This window comes from Colletotrichum chrysophilum, assembly GCF_026319265.1.
Source record: "Colletotrichum chrysophilum strain AFK26 chromosome Unknown scaffold_105, whole genome shotgun sequence".
NCBI lineage: Eukaryota > Fungi > Ascomycota > Sordariomycetes > Glomerellales > Glomerellaceae > Colletotrichum > Colletotrichum chrysophilum.
The window spans coordinates 1-22,719 of NW_026517392.1; the positions used below are offsets into that span (position 1 = coordinate 1).

At 50.0% G+C, this 22,719-nt stretch overlaps 6 protein-coding genes across 6 annotated transcripts; 2 read left to right on the plus strand and 4 right to left on the minus strand.

Moving 5' to 3' along the window:
* Positions 1–4,697: 4,697 nt before the first annotated feature.
* COL26b_010118 (uncharacterized protein) lies at positions 4,698–5,379 on the minus strand (the record flags this gene model as incomplete). Its single annotated transcript, XM_053182827.1, has 2 exons — positions 4,698–5,098; positions 5,211–5,379. 2 exons carry the CDS (start codon positions 5,377–5,379, stop codon positions 4,698–4,700), a joined length of 570 nt encoding a protein of 189 aa, XP_053033188.1.
* A 1,511-nt stretch (positions 5,380–6,890) lies between these two features.
* On the minus strand, positions 6,891–8,426 carry COL26b_010119 (uncharacterized protein; the record flags this gene model as incomplete). The annotated part of the gene is made up of 3 exons (XM_053182828.1): positions 6,891–7,340; positions 7,400–7,542; positions 7,595–8,426. 3 exons carry the CDS (start codon positions 8,424–8,426, stop codon positions 6,891–6,893), a joined length of 1,425 nt encoding a protein of 474 aa, XP_053033189.1.
* Positions 8,427–9,274: 848 nt separating this feature from the next.
* Positions 9,275–9,945, minus strand: COL26b_010120 (uncharacterized protein; the record flags this gene model as incomplete). The annotated part of the gene is made up of 2 exons (XM_053182829.1): positions 9,275–9,736; positions 9,892–9,945. The coding sequence occupies 2 exons, from the start codon at positions 9,943–9,945 to the stop codon at positions 9,275–9,277; spliced, it is 516 nt and encodes a 171-aa protein (XP_053033190.1).
* A 626-nt stretch (positions 9,946–10,571) lies between these two features.
* On the plus strand, positions 10,572–14,095 carry COL26b_010121 (uncharacterized protein; the record flags this gene model as incomplete). The annotated part of the gene is made up of 5 exons (XM_053182830.1): positions 10,572–10,668; positions 10,857–11,148; positions 11,192–12,059; positions 12,105–12,615; positions 12,669–14,095. The coding sequence occupies 5 exons, from the start codon at positions 10,572–10,574 to the stop codon at positions 14,093–14,095; spliced, it is 3,195 nt and encodes a 1,064-aa protein (XP_053033191.1).
* A 1,545-nt stretch (positions 14,096–15,640) lies between these two features.
* On the plus strand, positions 15,641–17,122 carry COL26b_010122 (uncharacterized protein; the record flags this gene model as incomplete). Its single annotated transcript, XM_053182831.1, has 1 exon — positions 15,641–17,122. The coding sequence occupies one exon, from the start codon at positions 15,641–15,643 to the stop codon at positions 17,120–17,122; it is 1,482 nt and encodes a 493-aa protein (XP_053033192.1).
* An 813-nt stretch (positions 17,123–17,935) lies between these two features.
* COL26b_010123 (uncharacterized protein) lies at positions 17,936–21,969 on the minus strand (the record flags this gene model as incomplete). The annotated part of the gene is made up of 7 exons (XM_053182832.1): positions 17,936–17,971; positions 18,049–18,743; positions 18,801–19,622; positions 19,678–20,335; positions 20,715–20,889; positions 21,057–21,898; positions 21,946–21,969. 7 exons carry the CDS (start codon positions 21,967–21,969, stop codon positions 17,936–17,938), a joined length of 3,252 nt encoding a protein of 1,083 aa, XP_053033193.1.
* Positions 21,970–22,719: the final 750 nt, after the last annotated feature.

Sequence of the window (22,719 nt, forward strand, 5' to 3'; positions counted from 1 at the left end):
CGGACATAATACAGAATGGATATGTGGGATATGAGTTATCCTAGCTATCCATGGATATGTTGGATATGAGCTATCCTAGCTATCCAACATCAAGGAGGACTATTCAGGACTTGTATATAGTATGACCTGAGCCTGGCTCAAGGTCAAACTTCCATAGCTCTTCAGCAATCAACTTGTGATTATCACTACAGATACTTTCAGCTCACCTTCACTGCGAATTACTTGTTGAAGTCTAAGACTGATCACCTTAGGCTCTGAAGACTTGATCTACTACAGCCTACGACCTACGACCACGACCCCAGTGTACTGTTTTAACGTCAATCCCCAACTTCTGTTAGCAGACCCTACTGTCGGATAGCTGACCGTAACAACTCTGTACCACCTGTTGCACAATGATCTACCTTTGATGCACGCAGTGCATAGCGGCAAGGTACGATAAATGCGCCCAGTCTAGGTTGACAAGACCACCTACCTCAGGTCTTGACAAAAGTGTCATAATGAAGCTGCATAGTTGACGCAAGACCAAGGGGCGTCTCACGGTGTGACGTCTGGTTAGCTTGACGATTCTTTAGACCAGTCGGTACAAACAGCGATGATTGCCCTTTAGATGCAGACCCAAGACTTTAAGATGAACACGAAGAACAGTCCGCTCTTTACGTGCTTTGAGGCTGTTTATGAATCTGCTAAGCGAATTTATAACCCTGACTGTGTGATTGTTTCCTAAACATTAAACCACGCGCTGAGAAGGAACGGTTAGTACTGGTGTCCCGGAAGTGGGTGTGGGATAATCTCGAACACGATGGAAACTTGGCCAAACTAAAGTACTCTTTCAGCGAACTCTGCCTCTCAGGCTACTAGACTACTGCATACCGCACCCTCGACTTGGTTTTATCGCTAGAACGAAATCTTGAGCGGTTTGGAGAAATAAAACCGCTGGAATCGATGACAACACCTACTTAGGAACGAATCAGCGAGTCAATACTTCATGTTGACTTACATGAAAATTATCACGACGGTAACTATATAAGTAAACCATCTGTCGAGCTGCAGCGGTTTAGCATAGGACAGCACAGGGTGTTTGATCATCACCCCATAGGAGACACAAATTAACCGCGTCAATGTAGCAACTCGCCGAGCACAGTGACTGTAGATTGCAGTTGGTGTACCATGTGTTTCGTTACGTCATACGAATTGAGCTCATTGGCGACAAATCTCGCTTTTTATGCGATTCGTACTGCATTCCTGACTGACCACGACTATTATCGTAAAGCTGGCTGTCTCGCCAAGACTTTAGTGGCATCGAACGCAGGTTCAAAGTCTTACATGTGAAACAATCAATCGGTTGTGTGACAACTCACGCAGCCCTTCGAGTTGCCCTCACGCACCATTTCACTCTGTCATCTCGACTCCCTTTACCCTTACGGGATCCCGCATGCCCTGGGTATTGTATCATTAAAATATCCCACATGAACTCAGTCTTTACCATTCACCCATGAATTCCTTTCCCGTTGTCTTCGCGCACAACTGTCACCACATTTCCTACTCTTTGCCGAGGTATCCGCGCATCGACCAAGTCAACGTCTGCTTCAATGTCCGAACAAAGATTCAATGGTCCGCCAAGCCCGTCCCATCTGAGATTTCGAGTTCCCAGTATTAGGAATCATGGTTTGGCTCCGGCAGAGAGCAGTTGTGAGGGGAGGCCCCCTATAGAGACCGTTGAGTTGGAGGCTCTGGAGGGCGGCATTACTGAGCCTGCTTCAAGCCAGTCCCACGACTCGACGATGTACCTCCGCGTAGCTTCGGAAGAACATGACATCAGGCCTCGAGCATACCGAAGGAGGAATGTCACTGCGTGGAATTTCGTGACCGACGGCACTGTTATCATCTTCCCGACGATTATACTAGGGCTTCTCATAGCGGTTTGGCGACTCGATGGATCTGAGACCCACCCAGGATCACTTGAAGCATGGCAAAATGCCATTACTGTGGTAAGCTGAATTCTACTTTCCTATCACAACAAAAACCCAGTCCTTCATAGACTCTCGTTCCATAACTCGGATCCCCTCGAGCTATGACACGAATGGGCTCTTTCACTACTGATACCTCACAAACTAGTTGGGCACGCTCTTCCCGATCCTGTTTGCGTCCATTGTCGGCCGATTGATGTCCGCTTCCGCACGGTGGAAGCTGGAAAAGGGGGAAAAGCTGGGCTGTCTCGAGCAGCTTATGGGTAGCCGAAGTGTTGGAGCTACTATTCAGACATTATTCCAGTTTCCTACACTACTTGGATTTGGACTTCTAAGTCTCTGGATATTTTCACCTCTAGGAGCTCAGGCAATCCTAAGAGTGCTGGAGTCAAAACCCCGCCTTGATATTAGGCTCGCAAGTATAACATACTTTGATAACCTTGCTCCGACCAGACTTTCAGAGCTCCCAATGATACAGGCAGTGGTGGAAGAACCCCTTTCATACATCGCAACACTTTACACCACACTCGTCACCATGCCCGAGGCCATAAAGCTCAGTACCATGGACCTATGGGGAAATACCAAGATTCCCATTCTACACGAAGAAGCAACAGAGGATTGGGCGGTTGTCCCTAATAATCCTGGGGAGGTTCAATACTCATCCTTAGTCGGCATTCCCATCAAATACGACAATGCTGGAAACGTCACGTTCCCCATCGAGTCCAGTCACATTCATCTCGAATGTTCAAATAATACTCGGTTTCACGGTGGCGTAGTCGGGTCTAAGCCTTTGAATTCCGGGAAGATGCAGCCTGAAGCTCTGGCCGAAGCAGCACAACTCTTCGCAAGTCAGAACGCTCTCGTCGGGCCCCTTCGCAATGGTACCTGGCATGGATATCCATTCAACAGAAACGAGCCTATTAACGGGATAAAAAATGGCGAAGCCTGCCGGTGCAATATAACCAAAGGCTCGAAATGGGCAGTGGCAGTCGACAGGTTCGTCGACAATTTTTGGTCGAACGAATCAACGCGAATGGGACGTGACATATTCGAATCCCCACTGTCGTTTGTCGATGAGACTGGTATTGAAGTCGGGTTGACAAGGTTTCTTCTTCAGATGCAATTTCTCATATTAGGCGGACAGGAGAGAGGCCCGCTACCTGACCAGATGAAGACGATGTGCTACGTTACACAGAAGTACGTCGAATCTCTAGTCAGCTGTTCCTTGGCGGGGGGGCAGCGTACGTGCAGAGTAACAAAACAGCGTTCTTCACGAAAACAACATGCATCCGAGCGGATATCACACCTTTCGTTCCCTCACACCTTCAAGTGGATCTCAGAACAGCTTCCACACATCACAAGTAACGGGCTTTCTCTCTACTATCTTCAAGATCCGAATTTCTCAAACCTTTCTTCATCCAGAATCGGGAGACCAGAAGCTTCTTTGAATGCCATTGATGACAAGGTTGTTGGTTTACGTTTCAGTCAACTCCTGAATACGTATATCATGTTAGCTCAGCTATGGTCCCACGTTGCAAGCGGCAGCTCGGATAGAAACGCAGTATTTGAGCCCAATATCACAACATCAGAGAACGCAACAACTTTTGTGGAGGAATACGTGGTGTTGAAGCAGTGGATGGGATTGTGTGTACTATCATCTGTGGTTCTCATCATCGCGGGGGCTGTTAGCCTTGTCTTCACACACTTAACCTATGGACCCGAGATTCTGGGCTACGTTTCAACGGCCATTCGCAACTCCGAGATCATCAAGGTACCACGGGACACAGACTGGCTAGATGGACCAGATCTCACGAAAGAAATGGCGGAGACGAGGGTGAGATACGGTTTCATGCACCCGGCCGTGGATGGTGCACAGGTCGTGGGGATTGGGGTCGAGGAGAACATGGAACTCATGAAGAATTTCCTTGCTCGCGATGGAGCTGCAAAATGACTTGCATTTTTCTGGGTACGGATTTCAGTCTCTACTATACAATCATTGAAGATGAGAGCACTTAAGCCGGTCGATGTCAGGCCGTATGAGAGGCCCGTGTGCCAATTCTTCAAAGACATATGTAGTCAACCACGTAGCTGCAGGCAAAAGACTCAAGTACAAGACCCAAGTGGATGTACGAGGTTTGGAAATGCCGCGACCACAAGCAGCGGGCTGACCCTGGCCATCCGCTCCTCTTGTGCCCAGAGGACTATGCTTTGCAGATAGAAAGGCGACTGACCCAGGAGACGCTCGGTGTATTGCAGAAGGAGAACGGCAACCGTCTTCCAGCCAGGACGGCACTTCAGACTTTGGAAGAGGTCAAGGAGGCTATCAGAGGTTTTGACGGTAGGGAATATCATCTCTGTGGCACATGTTCCATGATGAAGGATGACTACAAAGAGAGCGTTGTGACAGGATAGGTTCTCGTACGAAACACGAAGAACCTTCGTACTCGTGATGGCAGTATCTTTCCGACAATACCACGCGGTAGCATACTGAGCACGATAGATGCAGTGACAGAGGAGACGATTGACTTTCTCCTGAAATGACATATCTATGCTTGAGGGACTTTCTGCGCAACCAGCTTGAGAACAGATTTTGAAAAATATCAAGGTGCTATATCCAACTGCACCAGCTGCAGAATTATTTAAATGAAACTTCGTAGCCTAGCAAACCCTGACAAACCCTGGCCATTCTCCAAACCGGATCTTCATCACTTGAACTTCTGTGTCTTTGCGTCACACACTCTTCTTCTGAGCTTGGGTGCACATGCGCGTCCAGATGTATCTCAAAATCGGCCAGACCAAGAACCCCGAAAGCAGCCCAAGGATAGAGTCGACGAAGCCAAAGCCCCTCTTGGGTGATGAGCCAACCATGTTGCTCCACAGCACCTCCGTGTCGAAGTCACTGACGAGAGCAAAATCTCCCTTAGCCACCCCTCTGACGATGTACTCTGCAACATACTCAGCCGAAAGCATCTTCGTCTTAAGCTTCTCAATAGGGCCATCAGACGACTCGATACGCTTGGTGAGATCTGGCTTGGTCTTCTGCTCGTCCAGAAACGCATCCGTCATAAACGTATTCGGGAAAGCGCAGTGCACCTTGTACTGGCAGGTTGCAGTAGAGTAGATGGCGGCTTCTTGTCGGAGGGTGTCAGCGAGTGCCCGTTGGGCACATTTGGGAGCTGTTGATGGCACACATGTGAGTCTGACAATCTCAAGAAGAGATGAACGAATTGAATGCTCGCGCACCTGCATAAGCAATATAACCAGGAACATTGCAGAGGGCAGCTGCACTGCTAATGAAGATAAGCTGCCGCGTCTTCTGTCCCTCGTCTCCAGAGCTCTTCTTGTCTTCGTCGATCCACAGTTTGAGAAGCGAATGAGCTGGGAAAGCGCTGGTTAGGTAGTTGTTTTGCATGCATTGCTCAAGCTGCTGGCTAGAGAGGTCTGTGAAGAAGCCAAGTTGGGAAACGCAACCCCCAGCGACACAATACAGCGCATCGGGAGTACGGGGTTGCTCCCTGAAGACCTTATCGACCTGCTGGACGTATTAGAAAAGACCTTTGATATCTTTGAAACTTTTTCAACTTTCCTGTGCCGCATTCATAAGATCAAGCGCGACGGCATTGATCTCTTGCTTCGGGCTGATAGCGAGCTGCAAGAGCTCCTGTCGGGTTTGTTGCAACACTTGGAGCCTGCGACCAAATATCGTAACGTGAGCGCCTGTAATTCTTATTAGAAAGATACTCAAGTTGTTACGGCATTCCCATACCGCGTGCGACAAGTATCTCGGCGATCGACTTGCCGAGTCCAGTCGATCCTCCCGCGATGAACACAACCTAACATTGGTCAGAAGTCAGAAAGCCAGCCAAAGAGTCTTGACATACTTTGCCAGTGAAGTTCTGCATGGTAATCTCTGTTGAATCGATGGTGCTATATCAGAAATAGCAGGTTGAAGTATGGGGTTTTCACCGTATTTTATTGTTGTTGCCCTTCCACGTCCTCTTAGACGTTTAGTGGTGAAGCCGGATACCGGGATCCGGTCGCGTCAGCCCCGGCGTTCCGGGAATGGGGCCCGATCCTCCGCGACGATTGCCTACTCCGGCGGCTGCTTTTCCGGGCAGCATTGCAAAATTTGAATGATTTTTGCTTCCATCTTCCTTTCCAAGGGGTTAGTTCTCTTTTGACCAAGCACAGCATCAGGTTTATTCACCAGACTGTACTCGTGCACCAGGCAACTACGTCCTGGAACACACAAAACTTGCAACATGGCGCTCGCATTCCACTAGAAGCAAGTAAATATACGTCTCATGTGAGTTTGTGAATGGTACAACTTCCCAGAAGCCTTCTCAAATAAAACAAATCCAACAATATCTATCGGTGGAGTGTTCCGGAGGACGAGGTCACGAGTCAACGACTAGAATACACTTTCCAGCGAGCGAAAGGGTCGAAGGTCACCGCAGTGCACCATTCTTATCTCAAGAACTCACAAAATATCACATTCTCGCTCAATCATGTACTGGAGTCAATTCGCTAGGAGAAACTGCCTGCCCACGAAGTCTCATCCTCACCAGACCGTTGATGAATTGCCTTGAGATGGGAACTCTCCGATCCTCAGACTCCAGGATGGGCTTTTGTTAGATCAAACTTGACATGCTTTCTGTAACGACTCGAGAACTGGGCGATTCATCTCAAAACATTGTCGCCACCTTAAGAGCGGCTTGAGTCTGTGACACTATAGCCCTCGATTGAATTTCGTACTCTTCGCATTGCTTATTCGTGCGCAAGGCAAATCACTAGTAACTGCGACCACCATACGTTTGGTTTGATGAATCTAAATTCCAAACAGAAGATGTTCTAACATTTTAAACTGATAACGTGACCCTCGCGAGAGAGAAAGACTGGATGTACTGCGCATCATGCCAAACTTCACTCGACGGAGTACTGATCAAAGCGAGGAGTCAGGGACGTAATCTTGTACACCTGCTGAGCCGCTGTCGGCAGCGCACCCTCTTTCCCACTCTTCTTGATGCCCAACATCTCCTTGGCCCACTCGCAGATAGCACTAGCAAGTCCAACGACCTGTTCTTCGGTGAGGCTGGCGTGAAATGCGATGCGAACGCGGTTGGTGCCCTTTGGCACTGCAGGGGGGTCAACGGGGAAAGCCCAGAAGCGCAGAAGCTGGAGGTGAATGGAGAGGAAGTAGTTATGACGCGGCTCTGTGAGGACTGCAACGATGTGGGAAAGAATGGGCTGTGCTTCCCACTCCTCGGCCAGAGGAATATCAATAATTCCAGCGTCACGGACATCCTTGTAGTGTTGATTGTCAGTGATCGACTTGTAGAAAAGCCGAATGTGTTCCTGAAGTCGCATACGAGACTTTTGTCCGTTAGTCAAGTTGTAAAGCGCTCCGATGGCAAGAGTTTATGAGCACTTACCGGTTCTGTCTTCCCATCTGCGAGGAGTCGGTAAGCTGCTTTGATAGCAGCCAGGGTAGGGAACGATGCGGCTGTGGTGAAGCAGATGGGCCGGGCGTGGTTCACCAACATGGTCCGGATGGTATCGTTGCAGAGTACTGCAGCTACGATCAAGAATCAGAATGAGCCTTCGAATGGTGGCTGGAGTTGACTTACCGCCAGAAGCCCCCAACGCTTTGGAAAAGGTATGCAGGCGAATGGCAATCTCTCTCTGGAGGCCTAGTGCCGAAACAAGTCCAACTCCCTTATCACCAACGACTCCAGTGGCGTGCGCCTCATCGACGATGAATTGGAAGTTTCCCTTTGGCAAAACCTCCTTTGCGGCCTCAACCATTTCCTTCAACGGGCACACGTCACCGTCCATGCTGTAGACCGTTTCAACGGCGATGAGTACAACGCGCTGTCCTCGCTGAATCAGTGGCTCGGACTCATGCACCATCTCCAAAACCTCACGGAAAGAGTCGACGCAGTTGTGGCTGAAGGAGACCTTGACCTTAGCCATGCAGCGCGACATACCCTCGTGGGCGCTGGCATGCACGAGCTCGTCGAACACGATCGCATCGCCTGGGCGGGGAATGGATGAGAAGATTGCCGAGTTGCCCTCGAAGCCGGAGTTGACGATGAGAGAACGCTCAGCGCCGTGGAATGCAGCGATTTCGTCCTCGAGATCCTCGAAATAATCGCTGTTGCCGTCTAGGAGACGAGAGCCAGTGCTGCCAACAGTGAAGTTGGGGTACCGATGAAGCTCTTCGAGGAAAGCCTCACGAAGCTGTCCGGATGTAGCGAGAGAGAGAAAGTCGTTTGAAGAAAAGTCAATGTTGTCTTTGCGTTTTCGCAGAGTAATGAGATTATGCTGGCTTCGTCGCATGTCGAGAGCTTCCTCAAGGTTGCGGTAAAAGACGTCCTTCATCTTAGGAGCTCTGAGTTCTTGCGCTTGATTCCATTGCGCGATTTGCGTGAAGACCGACTCGTCCGCTGTGGAGTTCATTGTGTAGACGACTATCTCAAGAAATGTAAAATGTAGTTAAAAGCGGAGTGAGATTGCAATGGCTGATGGTATTGGCTTCTCGTCTCAACTTTCTGGGAAAGGCTGGCTTTATATGATGGCCAGATGCTGCAATCCCTTTCTTATCCATAAGCTAGGAAGTCTCCAGTCTGTGCGTCGGTGCTTGGAATCCGCTCACCGGACTCCGATATCCATGATGGCAATTTTGGGCCGAGTTGTCGGGGTCGCCGTTCTTCCAGCTAGCGCTACGAGCCGTAATTACTTGGCTGAACTTGGCTGACTGCACCTCTGCCATGCTTGACATTCATGGCAGAACGTATTGGTGGTGTTATCTCCGCTTGACCTTCATCTCGGCCTTAGCCGAATGAAGCACCGGGTAATCATGACACTTTTTTCTGCACAGGTAAATCTGTGTGAAACAGCAGAAGCACGGCAAAGCTCATTTTCGATGGGATACTGATATGCTCAGGATACGATTCAAAGTGGATCTCATCATAGATCATTGTGACATGACCTTCGCGAATTGATCCCTAAACAGTTTTGTAGTAGTCCCATCGGATCGGGTTGAGGGGCTTTCACAACGAATATGGTAAAGTTTTGCTTTTCGGGGGAAACAGTTGGCTATCCGGGCGGATAGCGGTACTAAGAGGACACCAAAGATGATAACGAACGTATAATAAAACAAGGTCAAGATACGCGCAGAAGAGGTTCAGGTTCCGCTGATTTACGACAGCTTTGAGGAATATGACTATCAAGTGTCTGACTTTGACGCAACCGGGTGACGGTCCGAAACTGGCATGTGCGAATGACCAGGCACAACTTCGCAAACCCTAGTTCGCAAAATCATAAACCAAACGAGCCGTAACACTCTTCCCGTTCTTCTCAGTAGTGCTAGACTGAGTCAGGCGTCTCTGAGAATCAACATCCTCCAAAGCCCAGGTGGTCAACGTCGACCAAGCGCCCTTCTTGCTGGTGCTAAACTCCTCAATAACCTCAGTCACCCCAGACTCCCGAAGCCGCCGGCCAAGGTCGCCGCATTGAACCTTGTCAATCGAAACGAATTTGACGTTTGTGACCAGAGCTCCAAAAGCCTGCGTCTTTTGGTCGCGATCCACGCCGTCGAGAACATAGTTATCCTCACTCTTGAAGTTGCCGGGGGTTACTGTCTGTTCCTGATGGATACTGAAGATTGGGTCGTCGCCGGAATCCTCGGATGTCAAGGAGTTCTGCGTGATGGAAAGGCTGATTCCGCCACTGGTGAGGACCTTGCGAGTGATCCAGCTCAGACCTTGCTACAGTTGGGTAAAGGTTAGAGGGGCTTTCTGACGGACGCGAACATTAGTTACCTACCATTGCCAAAGTGTCTGACAAATCATCCGAGAGCGATCTGTTCTTTGTATTCTGTTAGACCATAATCGCGGTACCAGTTGAATGGGCATTAGCATACCACAATCCAAGTACCGTTCAAGTTGCGGATTGTCTTGGTTCCGGGAGCTGCCATGTTTGTGGGCCTTTATGAATCGGAAGATGGGGGGATGACGAATGAGTTGGTTTGTTCAGATGATGAAAGAAATCCGTTACAAGCTGCTCCCGAAATATCTTACGATGGGAATATTTATCAAAACCTGGTGTTCGTGCCGGGAGGATGCATCCCGAATGCAGGCACAATACCCAGTTTACCTCATGGTCTATTGCAAAACGCCCCCGTGGCCAGCTGGGTTGAGCGGCTCGGAGTCCGACAGCTAGAAGGATCAAATCCTACAATGTTTTCCTTGCATATGATCCGCGGCGACATGATAGCTTACACTTGTCCGCTGTCCGTGTTCCGACGGATTGAACAGCGGTTTCCGGGCCGGACCGGGGCCCGGATTCCGGACCCCACTTGGACCGGGGCAGTCCTCTCTCGAATGTTGATCGAAAGATGGTCAGACTGTTTTTTCGTGCCTCGTCAAAAGATTCAATTGTGCAATTGACATTTTAGGCGTCTTTTAAGGAACCAGCAGGCTTGCCTGGAGCATGAGTGTTCTGCATCATGTCCATCATATTCAATTCCTCAACTGAGTACTGACTTAAGTCATCATGGAGTCTGCATCTGTGTCAAAATCCGCAATTCTTCAGGAGCCCAAGATGTCTTGGTTTCAGTGGGCACTTGAGCTTCTATTCAGGAAAAAGCCAACGTATCAGGAGATGCTCAATGGCATCGTCCCCATCCCTGGCCCTCCACGTAAGAACAATTCTGGTAACTTGCCATGATCCGTACTGACAAATTCTAGCCATACCCCTGATAGGCAGTGTGCTGGATGTCGATATCAATGACACCCTCAAGTCTGTGATAGATCTTATGAGAGATTATGGTATTATTTCCCCTCCTGGGACTACGTGTGAGACCGAATCTGAATTGACAAATGACAGGACCCATCATTCAGCTTTATACTGGATCAACAAGAGAGATCATCGTCGGCTCTCAAGAGCTCGCCAATGAGCTCAGCGATGAAAAGCGCTTCTGCAAAGTTGTATACGGAGCTCTACACCACCTTCGAGATGCTGGCGGCGACGGGCTTTTCACAGCTCAACACGGGAATCACGAGTGGGGGGTCGCACATCGAATCCTCCTCCCAAACTTCAGCCCCCTCAAAATTCATGACATGTTTGATGGTATGAAGGACATCATTGAACAAATGTGTCTGAAATGGTTTGTCACTGGGTACGGTTTTCTGTTTGTGGTTTGTTGCTGACACAAAATACAGGGCAAGACACGGTCCAGAAGCCTCAATAGATGCGGTTGATGACTTCACCCGTCTCACCGTAGACACGATCACGCTCTGCGCCATGGACTACAGACTGAATAGCTTCTATCTGAATGATGACATGCATGCTTACGTCAAAAGTCTTTCCAGAGTTCTCGTCGAGTCAGACAAGAAAGCACAATTCCCGGATGCAATCAATGCGATGCGCTTCAAAGCCGACGCACAGTACAGGGCCGACATCCAGACGATGGCTGACATATGCAAGGAAATCATTCGTAAGCGCCGCTCCGCAGGTCCAGACCCCGACTCCAAGCTTCTACTTGATTTGATGATTCACGGCGTGGACCCAAAAACTGGCGACAAGCTTAGCGACGACGCAATCATGTGGAACTTGCACACGTTCTTAATCGCAGGGCATGACACGACATCTGGTCTGCTATCGTTCGCTTTCTACTTCTTGCTGGCAAACCCTGACAAGATGGCCAAGGCGCGGATGGAAGTCGACTCCATCCTCAAAGCTGACGAACCCATGACCTTGAAACACCTCCAGAAGCTTCCTTACCTGGATGCTGTTCTGAAGGAGACGATACGGCTGCATGCCCCTGCACCTGGATTTCATGTACGTCCCTTGAAGGATGGCGAGGTTCTAGGTGGCAAGTATGTCGTCAACAAGGAGGATCCGATCGTTATTGTGTTGCATCAGCTACATCGCGATCCCGCCGTATGGGGTGATGATGCAGAGGAGTTCAAGCCTGAACGAATGCATCGTGATGGATTCAACAAGTTGCCGCCAAACTCGTGGAAACCATTCGGAAACGGAGCTAGGGCTTGTATTGGGAGAGCCTTTGCCTGGCAGGAGGCTTTGATGGTACACCTTTCAACCCATTGCGTCTATCGAGGCAATTGCTAACAGTCCAACTCCTCCCAGGCCATGGCCATGCTCCTACAGCACTTCGACTTCGAGATGGATGATCCGAACTACAAGCTCAAGGTTCTTCAAACGCTTACCATCAAGCCTGAAGGCTTCAGAATGAAGGCGCGGCTGCGTCACGAGAAAAAGCCAGGGGATCTTTTCAAGCATGAAAGCCAAGCCACTCAACGGAAGACCAATTCCAATGCCCAGAGACCACAGCCTAGGACCGAGCCTGCGCATCCAATGACGATCTTGTATGGTTCCAATACTGGCACCGGCGAGACACTCGCCCGATGGTTGGCCGATGATGCGGTAGCGGCTGGATTCGAGGCCGTGACGGTGACAGAAATGAACAACGCAGTGGGAAAGCTGCCAAAGGATCAGCCAGTCGTTATCATCGCCGCCTCTTACAATGGATACCCTTCTGACAACGCTGACGACTTTGTGAAATGGCTTAGCGGCCTTGCGACCGGAGACCTTCAGGGAGTGAGCTATAGCGTCTTTGGTTTAGGTATGAGTACTCTTCATCAACCCTTACTAAGGCTCCACATTGACTTTAAGCAGGACATAGTGACTGGGTAGCTACGCACAACAAGGTTCCCATTCTTGTCAATAACATGATGAAGAAGGCCGGAGCAGTACGGCTCACTGAAGCCACCTTCTCCGATATGGCAACGGCAGATCTCTTTGCAGATGCTGAGAGATGGTCAATGGAAAACCTTTGGCCAGCACTCGCCGAGAAGTATAACGTTCAGCCAGTGGAGACCGTGGGGGCAGACATGACTGTCAAAATCGAGCCTGGTACTCCAGGGAGACTCGCCACTCGGCGAGGGTTCTTTCGAACCGCAGTCACTCAGACGCAACAACTCTCACATCCCGATGTCCCGCAGAAGCATCATCTGACCCTCAGACTGCCGGATGACATTCGATTTCAGACTGGTGATCGTCTCCAGATACTTCCCAGGAATGGCCAGAGGATGGTGACCCGTGCCCTGTCACGGTTTCAGCTTGATCATGACGCGGTTCTGATCATCAGCAGTACCAGACCCCTCGGGTTACCAGTCGACACGCCAGTCTCAGCAGGAGAGCTGCTGAGTACTTACGTTGAGCTTGGGCAATCAGCCAGCCAGCGAAACATCAAAGCTTTGGCTGATGCGACTGAGGCGAGTGATTCTGGGAGTCGAAGTGATGTGGTAGATGAGTCCACAAAGACTCTTCTCCTCAGCCTGGCTGAGGACCTTTATGAAGCGGAAATCCGAGCCAAACATGTTTCAGTCCTGGATCTCCTCGAAAGATTTCCTTCGGTGAACCTAACTTTTGCCAGGTTCCTCTCCATGCTCCCACAGATGCGCCCCAGAACCTACTCGATCTCGTCTTCGCCAGTGAAGGACCCTCATCACACCGACCTCACGATCAGCATCGCAGATTGCGGTGTTGCAACCAACTTCCTGACAGCGGTCTCGGTCGGACAACTTCTTTATGCTTCGTTGTTCCCGGCACCCCGTGAGTTTCGGTTACCGGCGTCTCCCTCAACAACGCCCATCATCATGATTGCGGCGGGAGCTGGTCTGGCGCCTTTCCGTGGGTTTGTGCAGGAGCGAGCGCAGGCTGAGGGACTGCTGGCTCCGGCTTTGTTGTTCTATGGTTGCCGCGGCGCTGACTTGGATGACATGTATCGGGCCGAGTTCAATCAATATGACAGCCTCGGTGTTGTCAAGGTTCACCGCGCTTTCAGTCGTGATCCGGGTGCCGAATTCAAGTACGTTACGGATTGCATACAGGCGACGCGGAATGAATTGATGAAGAGATGGGACGAAGGTGCTGTGGTCTATGTTTGCGGGGGGAAGAAGATGTCAGACGGCGTGTTTGATGTCTTGGGTCCGATGCTGTACGAAGCTGATACGAAAAGCGGCAAGAGCACGGCACAAGACACAGATACATGGGAGCAGGAGTTGCCCAGGGAAAGATATGTCAGAGAGATCTTCAATTAGAGAGGCACTTGGCGGGCAGCTCTCCTAAATGTTTCAACTATAGACGAATAAATTGATCACAACCTGAGGTTAAACTGTTCAAATCACCTCATTTCGCCACAGGAGAGACTAGACAAAACATACACATGTTTGAACAGACGAGGCAGCCTCATAGCCAACTGACGAAAGCCATGAGGTTTGTGTGATGGTCTGACTGCATTATCACAGCATCATGTAGCAGCTTTCCAACCATATCGGATACAAACACACCGTGCGAGGTAAGCTATCTGGGTGGGTTTTCTCGGAAATGTGTTCCTGCGCCAACTTCAGACAATTGGATTACCACAATAATCCATCAGTCTGAGGTTACGGGGGCTTCAACACACAAATATTTAAGATGAAGTGCTGAAACTCCTTCCAGCACAGTAAGTTTGTTTGTGAAAGCTTTTAACTGCTGTGGCAGGCTACATGTGCTGAAAGAACCTGAAGATGCTATGTGTCTCGGTCGCATCAAGCTGCGTCAGATGTGCGCGGAGAATACTGGGTTCTGGGAAAAAAGACAGCGCGTTTGGATTTTAGTGGCATTAGCTATTTCGCAGGAAGTCCGCCCAAGACCGTACTCAAGTGGAAGGGCATGAATCAGGACTAGAGGCTGTGACTGGATGGACCACAGCTGTGAAAGCGAGAACAAAATCGAGTCGCATCATGGCCCATGACGGCCCTTCCTGTGGTGCTAGACATCCGGGACCCGTTATTCAGGCTTCTGAGCAGATTCCCCTCGCCGAAAATACGTTTCGTAAATGACAAGTGAGCCGTACTTCCATATCCTATGTTCCTGTGATTTGGACAGAGCTGTCCGTCTGCTGCCGCCCCGGGAGACGGCGTCCGGATGCCGCTGATTGACGTGGCCGAATGCAACATTGGCTGTTTGTCTCACCAATGTTTGCTTGCCATGCGTCTCATGGCCCGTACTTGGCTGGCGGAAACCGTAAGTTTCTCCCTCGCCAAGATGTCTTACCTTCCAGGGCTTTGCAATCGCACTCGCTTCCTCAAATGCTGCGCCCCCAGAATCACTCTGGAATTCATGGTGCGTCGCCAAGATCGCATTCGCAAAAACAAGACAGGCAGACAGGCAGACGCCAAGGGATCGACATGCAGCTGATCCTTCGTAATCAGGGCTCATGTAAAAGTACTACTACTGCGGCGGCAGAGTGATAGCCCCAACCTTTGTCGTTTGGCATCGCTTTCGCTTAAGCATGGACGATGTAGCTTTCACGCAGGCGCCTTTGGGGTTGGGTATGCAGCCTCCTAAGGTGGATTCCATGTGAAAGCGCCTATTTCATTCGACCATGTAAGACGTTCATCATGGAATACATCAGGCGCAATAGAATTGTGTCTTTGGACCAGCGACTGCGGGGGCCTCCCGTTTCTGAATGTGACTGAGATCCAAGTTAATTATGAAAAGCTTCAGTGCTGAATTTCCAAGTTTCATCCTTCGAAAGACTTTTTAATCATCTCATCCTTTTCTGCTCGATTGCTATTCATTGTTACCAATCATTCGCAGCCATGGGCCACGCTGCACTTCTCAAGCAGGGGAAGAAACTGGCAACGAAGGCAGCCACGCAGGCTGTGAAGGATGCAATGAGTGAAAACAAGACAAAAAAGAAAGGGCAGTCCGACTCAGTCATCGGTAACAAGAATGATCCCGTGGACGGCATCATCAGAGTCGCAGCTTCTATCGTCGGTCTTGTGTCAGAGGTTGTGCAGTATCGACGCGACAGGAAGGAATTAAAAGCAAACCAAACAGTCATTTCGGATGGGCAGCTTGAGGATGCATCGGTCATGACGCCAGAGCAAATCAACGAAAGCATTTGGAGACGCGACGACGAAGACCATCAGACAAATCAGATACCAACTCAAGGACCGACGGAGAACAAGGCATCAAAAGAGCCGGCCGATCTTGCCCAGGCTTTCCTGAAAAGACACCCCTCTCCGTCGGAAGAGAGGGGTACTTCGACAAGGATAGAGCTGCCAGTTGTCGTACCTCAAAGGCGACCAAAGAAGCGTGCTCGTGGCTTCGTGCGAGCTTATACGCCCATCTTAGCCAATGCAGACATTGATGAGGGGTCATTCCTCGACTTTATCGACACTTTCAATAAGACTCTGGAACCGAATCCGTACCTCTATGCCATGAATCTGGCCGGCCTCGCAGGTATGGCCACGCCTGAACCGTTCATGCTTCTAGTGGGCGTCGCCGTCGCGTTCGCCACGGACGCTACCATGGAGATTCAGAGCCGTAGCAAGTCTGCCAAGTTCCTCGACCATATCAACAAGGACTTCTTCATGCCGCGCAGGCTGATTTGCCTAATCACAACGTGGAAGCCTGATGCAAGCGATGAACTGATGACGCCTGTGGGCTTTGACGGGAGAGTAATCAGTGCTCCGTTGCCAAATGCAGACGTCGACTTCCTCCAGAGAATGAGGAATGTGAAGGAAAAGACATCAACCGACGCCATCATGAAGAGTTTGCAAGCGCAGGTCAAGAGAAGGACACAACCTTCCAGCGGGGATTTCTACTCCCCTGAACCAGCGCCACTCTTCTTTCCATCCCCCGAACAGACAGCCGAAGCGATGAAGACACATTCGAATGGAAAAAGGAAGAATACCCTAGATCGCGGCGAGGTCTGGTTTGACGACTTCATGGACCGACGCGCGCAGGCCAAGTGGATCGAAAGAAACCCCACGTTTACTGTTGCCAGTTCCCTGCCAAGGCCCGAGTTTCGGTCGCGATACGCTGACCCGACTCACCCGGCTGCTAGCGGAGATGTTGTCGCATTCGTCACCGGCGGTAACTGGTCTACGAAGGGCAAGACGTTTGGCAGAGGTCACTACAGTCAGCCAACTAATGACATAGATGGACAGCCTGAGGAGGCGGAGCCTGTCCCCGAGACGACCAAACAGAAGAAAAAGGCAAAAGCGGGTTCAAAAAGCGGCTGGATGAGTCTACTGCAAAAGGTGAGGAGCCCCATGAGCCTCTCGGCAACTTAACTGACAAACTTTGTAGGATGTCTTGTACCTTGTCATCGTCAATCTTCCAACCGAGGAGGAATTGAATCGAGCAATTCATTGACCAGTTTAGTGACCAAGGCTCTCCATCATTCCAAGCCTCAAGGCATAGAGAGTTTTTAGTTTTCATTAGCACCCCAATCTTGTTCAGATTAGATATCCTACATGTTAAGCTGATGGTTTCTTGGAGGTGGGGAATTTCGATTATCGTGCATCAAAAGAATGTTTATCAGGCAGTTGTGCACTACCCTAGACACGCGGGGACACTGCTTATCTATTGATCTTCTGTTCACTAAGTTTGTGCAACTAACGAACGTTCTTGTGTAAATCTTTGGTGAGTCTTATCGTCCACCCCTGTGAGGGTCTTTCGAGCTTACTAGGACATTGAATGAGTGCAAAGAATGTTGACATTGCATTAAGGCTCGTATGATGGAGTAGAGACTGATGAACCAGACAAAGTTAGTACCGATATTTCGACACTCGGTCTTCAGACGCCGTAGAAAAGTACAGTATAATAATCCACATGTCACTTAAGTATTAGTTTTCCATTCCGACAGCTGCCGAGATCCACGCTAATCGCTGAAGCTGTGTTCGTACCCTCGCTTTTCAATTGCAACATGTCTTCTTCGGAGATCTAGTTTGAAACGTCTAATTGGGCGTGTATTATATATCTACAGTATGTCTAAAAGTGATTGTGGCCATTTCCAGCTGATGAGAGTCATGTTGATGGACAACTATGATCCGAGGCTTTGCGCTTCACACAACCGTTTATAAAGCCCTCCATACCTCAGCAGTTCACTGTGCGTGCCTTGCTCCAAGATGCGCCCACCACTGAAAACATAAATCCGATCAGCATCTTTGATTGTACTCAATCGATGTGCAACTGCCACTGTTGCTCGATTGCCCACGTCTGAGTCGGCAAGTGCATTCTGCACAATCTTTTCAGACTCGGTGTCAAGCGCTGAGGTAGCCTCATCCAGGAGCAGAAGTCGAGGTTTCCGAATGAGTGCGCGAGCAATGGCGATGCGTTGTCTTTGGCCTCCAGACAGCTGCGATCCGTTTGTGCCGCATAGGGTGTTGACACCTTCGGGGAGGGAGCTGACAAAGTCCCAAGCGTTGGCTGCGCGAAGTGCCTTCTCGACAGCGTCGTCTTCAGACTCTGTCGTGGTCGATGGATCCGACTTTAAGCCCATAAGCACATTTGCTCGGATGCTAGTCGAGTACAACGTCGGTTCCTGCTGCACCAGAGAGACATGAGATCGGTAAGCTTCGGGGCTCATATCATTAAGTTGAGCTCCATCGACCCTGATGTTGCCGGATGTCGGGTCATAAAAACGTTCCAGGAGCGAAATGATGGTGCTCTTGCCGCAGCCAGAAGCTCCGACCAAAGCCACGAACTCTCCTGACCGAGTGTTGAGATTGACATCCTTCAAGACTTGGACGTCCGGACGTAGGGGATAGCTGAACTTGACACTGTCCATGTCGATAGTCTCAACCGCCCGCTGTGGCACAATTGCCCGGTTCTCCTGGGTCTCTTGAACTGTTGGTTGCAATGACTTCACCCATAGGTAGAAATGGGTGGCCCCCTTCCCTTTGGTGATGCCTGTTACAGTGTCAGCGCCGGTGTTTGGTCAAATGCCATTTCAATCTCCCGACTTACTGCTGGTATAAGAGAACAAGGTGCTGGCAAGATTGCCAGCGAAAAATACGCCCATGAAACTGACAAAAAACTGATAGAATGAGATTTGCGAGTCTTTGACAAGCGTGCAACCCCACCAGAAACCGAGGGCAAGGATGAAGTACTCCACAGATTGTGTGAAGCTGAACCACAGCATCATGTGGAACAGAGGCAAAATGGATTGGCGAATAGCTTGATCCAGCCCCTCTGTGTAGCGATCAAGAACGCGGCCCTCGATGGCGAGACTGGAAACCGTTCGAATTGCCAGAATCGATTCGGATGCGATTGCGGCGCTCTCCGAGAAGCGCTTCTGATTACTTTGGTCCATCCTCATCTCCAAACGAATGCGAGCGTATCCCCCCAGCGAAAGAGGAATAAGACCTGCAAAGACTCCGACAAGACCGAGCTTCCACGAGGTGACTATGGACAAAGTTGCACAAGCAATTATCGTTATGATCGTAATCACGATCAACACGACGTTGACGCTCATGAGCTCCAACATGGCTTGGGCGACGGTATCAATACTTCCTGTGAGAGACCCAATTGTATTTTCTGGACGGTCAAAAAACACCATGTCTTGTTTGAGGAGACCGTTGAGGAGGTCTTTCCGATAATTCACGAGCATCTTTTGAGAGGCTGCGTTGGTGGTGTATCCGAGAGTGAAGTAGTTGACGAAGGTCCCTAGACCCAAGACGAAGAACATGAGGGAGTAGAAAGCGCCACGCTCGCCTAACCTATGAGGCTCGAGTCTGAAGACATCCATAACTCGAGCCATCAATATCGACTGGCCAGGTAACGCACCAGCTAGCGCAACCAATGTTAGTATGGACTCCGACATGTAAATCTGAGAGAAGCTCACCGCCAAGAATACACGTCACCCCAATGACCGCAAAGTACCATTTCAATTCGGGGTTTTCTCTCATCAGAGACACAACACCACTGACCAAACCTCTTTCGCGGACTTGGTCAAAGTCATATTGACTTGCCGACGCCAATGGCTGCCGCTGCTCAACGATACCAGCCTCGGACAACAGACCAGGCTCAAGAGCAGTCTCTTTGTCGATGATAGCCCCAGTGGACTCGATTTGCGACTGTCTCGACGATTCCTTCGCATGGACCGTGAGATCCTGGACTTGGACCAACCGCGCATAAGCTCCCCGCTTCTTCAGAAGCCATTGGTGAGTTCCTTGCTCGACAATGCGACCACTATTCATGACGACAATATTATCCGCTTTCCTAATTGTTGCCAGTTTGTGAGCAATGACAATAGTTGTGCGACCCTTTGAAACACTTTCTAAGGCCTTTTGGACAATCCCCTCAGCGTGAGGATCCAGTGCGCTGGTAGCCTCGTCGAGGAGGAGAATCTTGGGCTCAGATATGATGCTTCTGGCTATAGCAATTCTTTGCTTCTGGCCGCCGGAAAGAAGACCCCCTCGCTCACCAATAATAGTACTGTAGCCTTCTGGAAGCTTCTCCGTGATGAAATCGTGGGCGAAGGCTAGCCTGGCGGCATGTTCCTGCAGCAAACCCGAGTCAGTGATCGAATGTTTGAAATGTTTCTGTGGCTTTGGATTCTTACAACTCGTTCTTGCTGTTCTGTCGCTGAAGCATACTCCCACCTAGTCCCCACTAGCCCGTTGGCGATGTTCTCGAACAAGGTCCCATTGAAAAGAACCGGTTCTTGCTGAACAAGTCTGACATGGGTTCTTAGCCATGTCAGGTTAAAATCTTCAATGGGAATCCCGTCTAAGGTGATTGTTCCGGCGGAGGGCTCGTACCACCGCTCTAGAAGACCGACAATGGTGCTTTTACCTGACCCGCTAGCGCCCTGTCGTAGTGAATGTCAGAAGACCACGCATAAAATGTGCCATAGTGAACACCAGTGCCTGGACTTACCACAAGAGCAGTGACTCTTCCGGCGGGGATCTTGAGAGTGTAATTGTCCAGAACTGCCACCTCTGGGCGGGTAGGATAACTGAAGGTAATGTTTTGCATCTCGATCTCTCCGCTCACAAATACATCGGCCGGCCTTTCCCCGGACCACTGATCGAAGGGATCCATTTGGGTGTCTCTGTCTATGAGAGAGAATAATTGGGTAGCAGCCGTCCCAGCTCGTTGAAATGTAATCATGTGGGGCGCAATAATGGTGAAAGTCAGTGTTGCGACTATGACGGACATGATGACACTAGTCCGAGGTTAGATTCATAAATAGTTTAGTTTGATTTTAAGATGGCTCACATGAAGACTGTCCCGACGTCTGCCACCTCATTCCGCGAAATCATCTTGGTTCCCTGCCAAAAGGCAAGCCCAATTGCCGAGTACATGATGGAGTATTCCATGCTGAACAGGACTCCATATAACGGACTCTTCTTCGCGCCCATCTTTTGTGCCTTGTTGAGAAACGTCTCGTAGTGGGACATAAGCGTCTCCCGACTTCCGAAGGCCTGCAACGTACGAAGAGTCGATATCAGGCTCTCCGCAAACGAAGAAGCCTCAGAAAAGATTCTGAGCATGTCGGTTTCAATTTTGGCCTCCAGCGTGGCCACAATGCCGATCACGATCATGAGTGCCGGGGGTACGCAGAGCAAAATCAGCGTCAGTTTCCAGTATGATGTGAAAGCGATGATGAATGCTGACACGAATGTGCTCATGGCTTGGAAGCATATCATCAACTTTTCGGCAACGCCCGATTGTATGAGGTTTCCGTTGGTCGATGCCTGTGTTGAGATGGAGTTCGAATTCATGTCGAAGTATGAGATATTCTGGCTGAGCGCCGCCCGCAAAAATTGACGGCGCAAATTGCGCACCATGTGGAAGGCCGAGTAGGTCGAAAGCGTCATGTAGATGTAAGTGCATACCAGACGTCCTGCACCAATGTAAATGAAGTATAAACAATGCTTCGTAACATCTTCCATGAATTGTTCCTTGGTTGAGAGGCCGGAGATATAGTTCGTGATGACCGTAATCAATCGTCCAAGAACAAGGTTCACAAGGGCAAGTCCGGAACCTGAAATCGCTGCGGCGGCGACGGCAATGGCCTCAAGAACGATCTCCTTGGGCCCGAGGTAGGTGAAGATGCGCTGTGTGAGTCAGTACAGCATATTCTCGTGAGGAAGAAAGAACGCACGATGTAGGCCCTCGTCGCCGACATTGCTTTCGGTTCTTCCATCTTCAATCGAACTCCCGAAGAAGTTGAATTTTTCCGTATATGAGAAGAACCCATCGCGGCCTAGTCTGAGATTTTTGTGTGGTTTGCCGTCCTCAAGTGAGCGTTTTTGCAACAAAGATAGAATAATATTGCTAAGGTAGGATGGGATGCATCAGTTATGCTGCTCTAATATGCAGCAAAGCCTTCCGAAGAAAAGCTCTATGATGTACTCATAGCCATGAGCAAATTATCATTAAGTGGTCTGCTGCTTCAGCTCATGTAGATGTAGGTACCAGACCATGACAGCGTTGAAGAAATCGCGTCCATTTCGCCCTGCAAACCGCAATATTCCCAACCAGCCTCCTACACGACTTCGCGCATTCGCATTCGGATTATGTCATAATCCAGCCGACAAAACTTGCGAAGAAGCCATGAAATTCAATCACTTGGATTGGCGCCCAGAGATGATAAATGGGTTAAGCGAGTGCGAGCTTGCGAATGCTGACCCGGATGACGGATTCCACTCACCGGCTCTTGGCATGCCTATCGGCACCAAGCATTCGATCCGCCAAGTCCATGTCTCACGCAGTAACCAGTCAAAGAAATTTCGCCTGTCTTAGGTGCATTCCGTGGCTCAGGCCGGCACGGATACATCTGGCGACGATGGTCATCGGCTTCCGGGATGACCAGGGGCAGTGCCTAATCGTCCGAGGAGACCACGGAGGGCGGATTTCGATTGCAAAAGCTTTGATC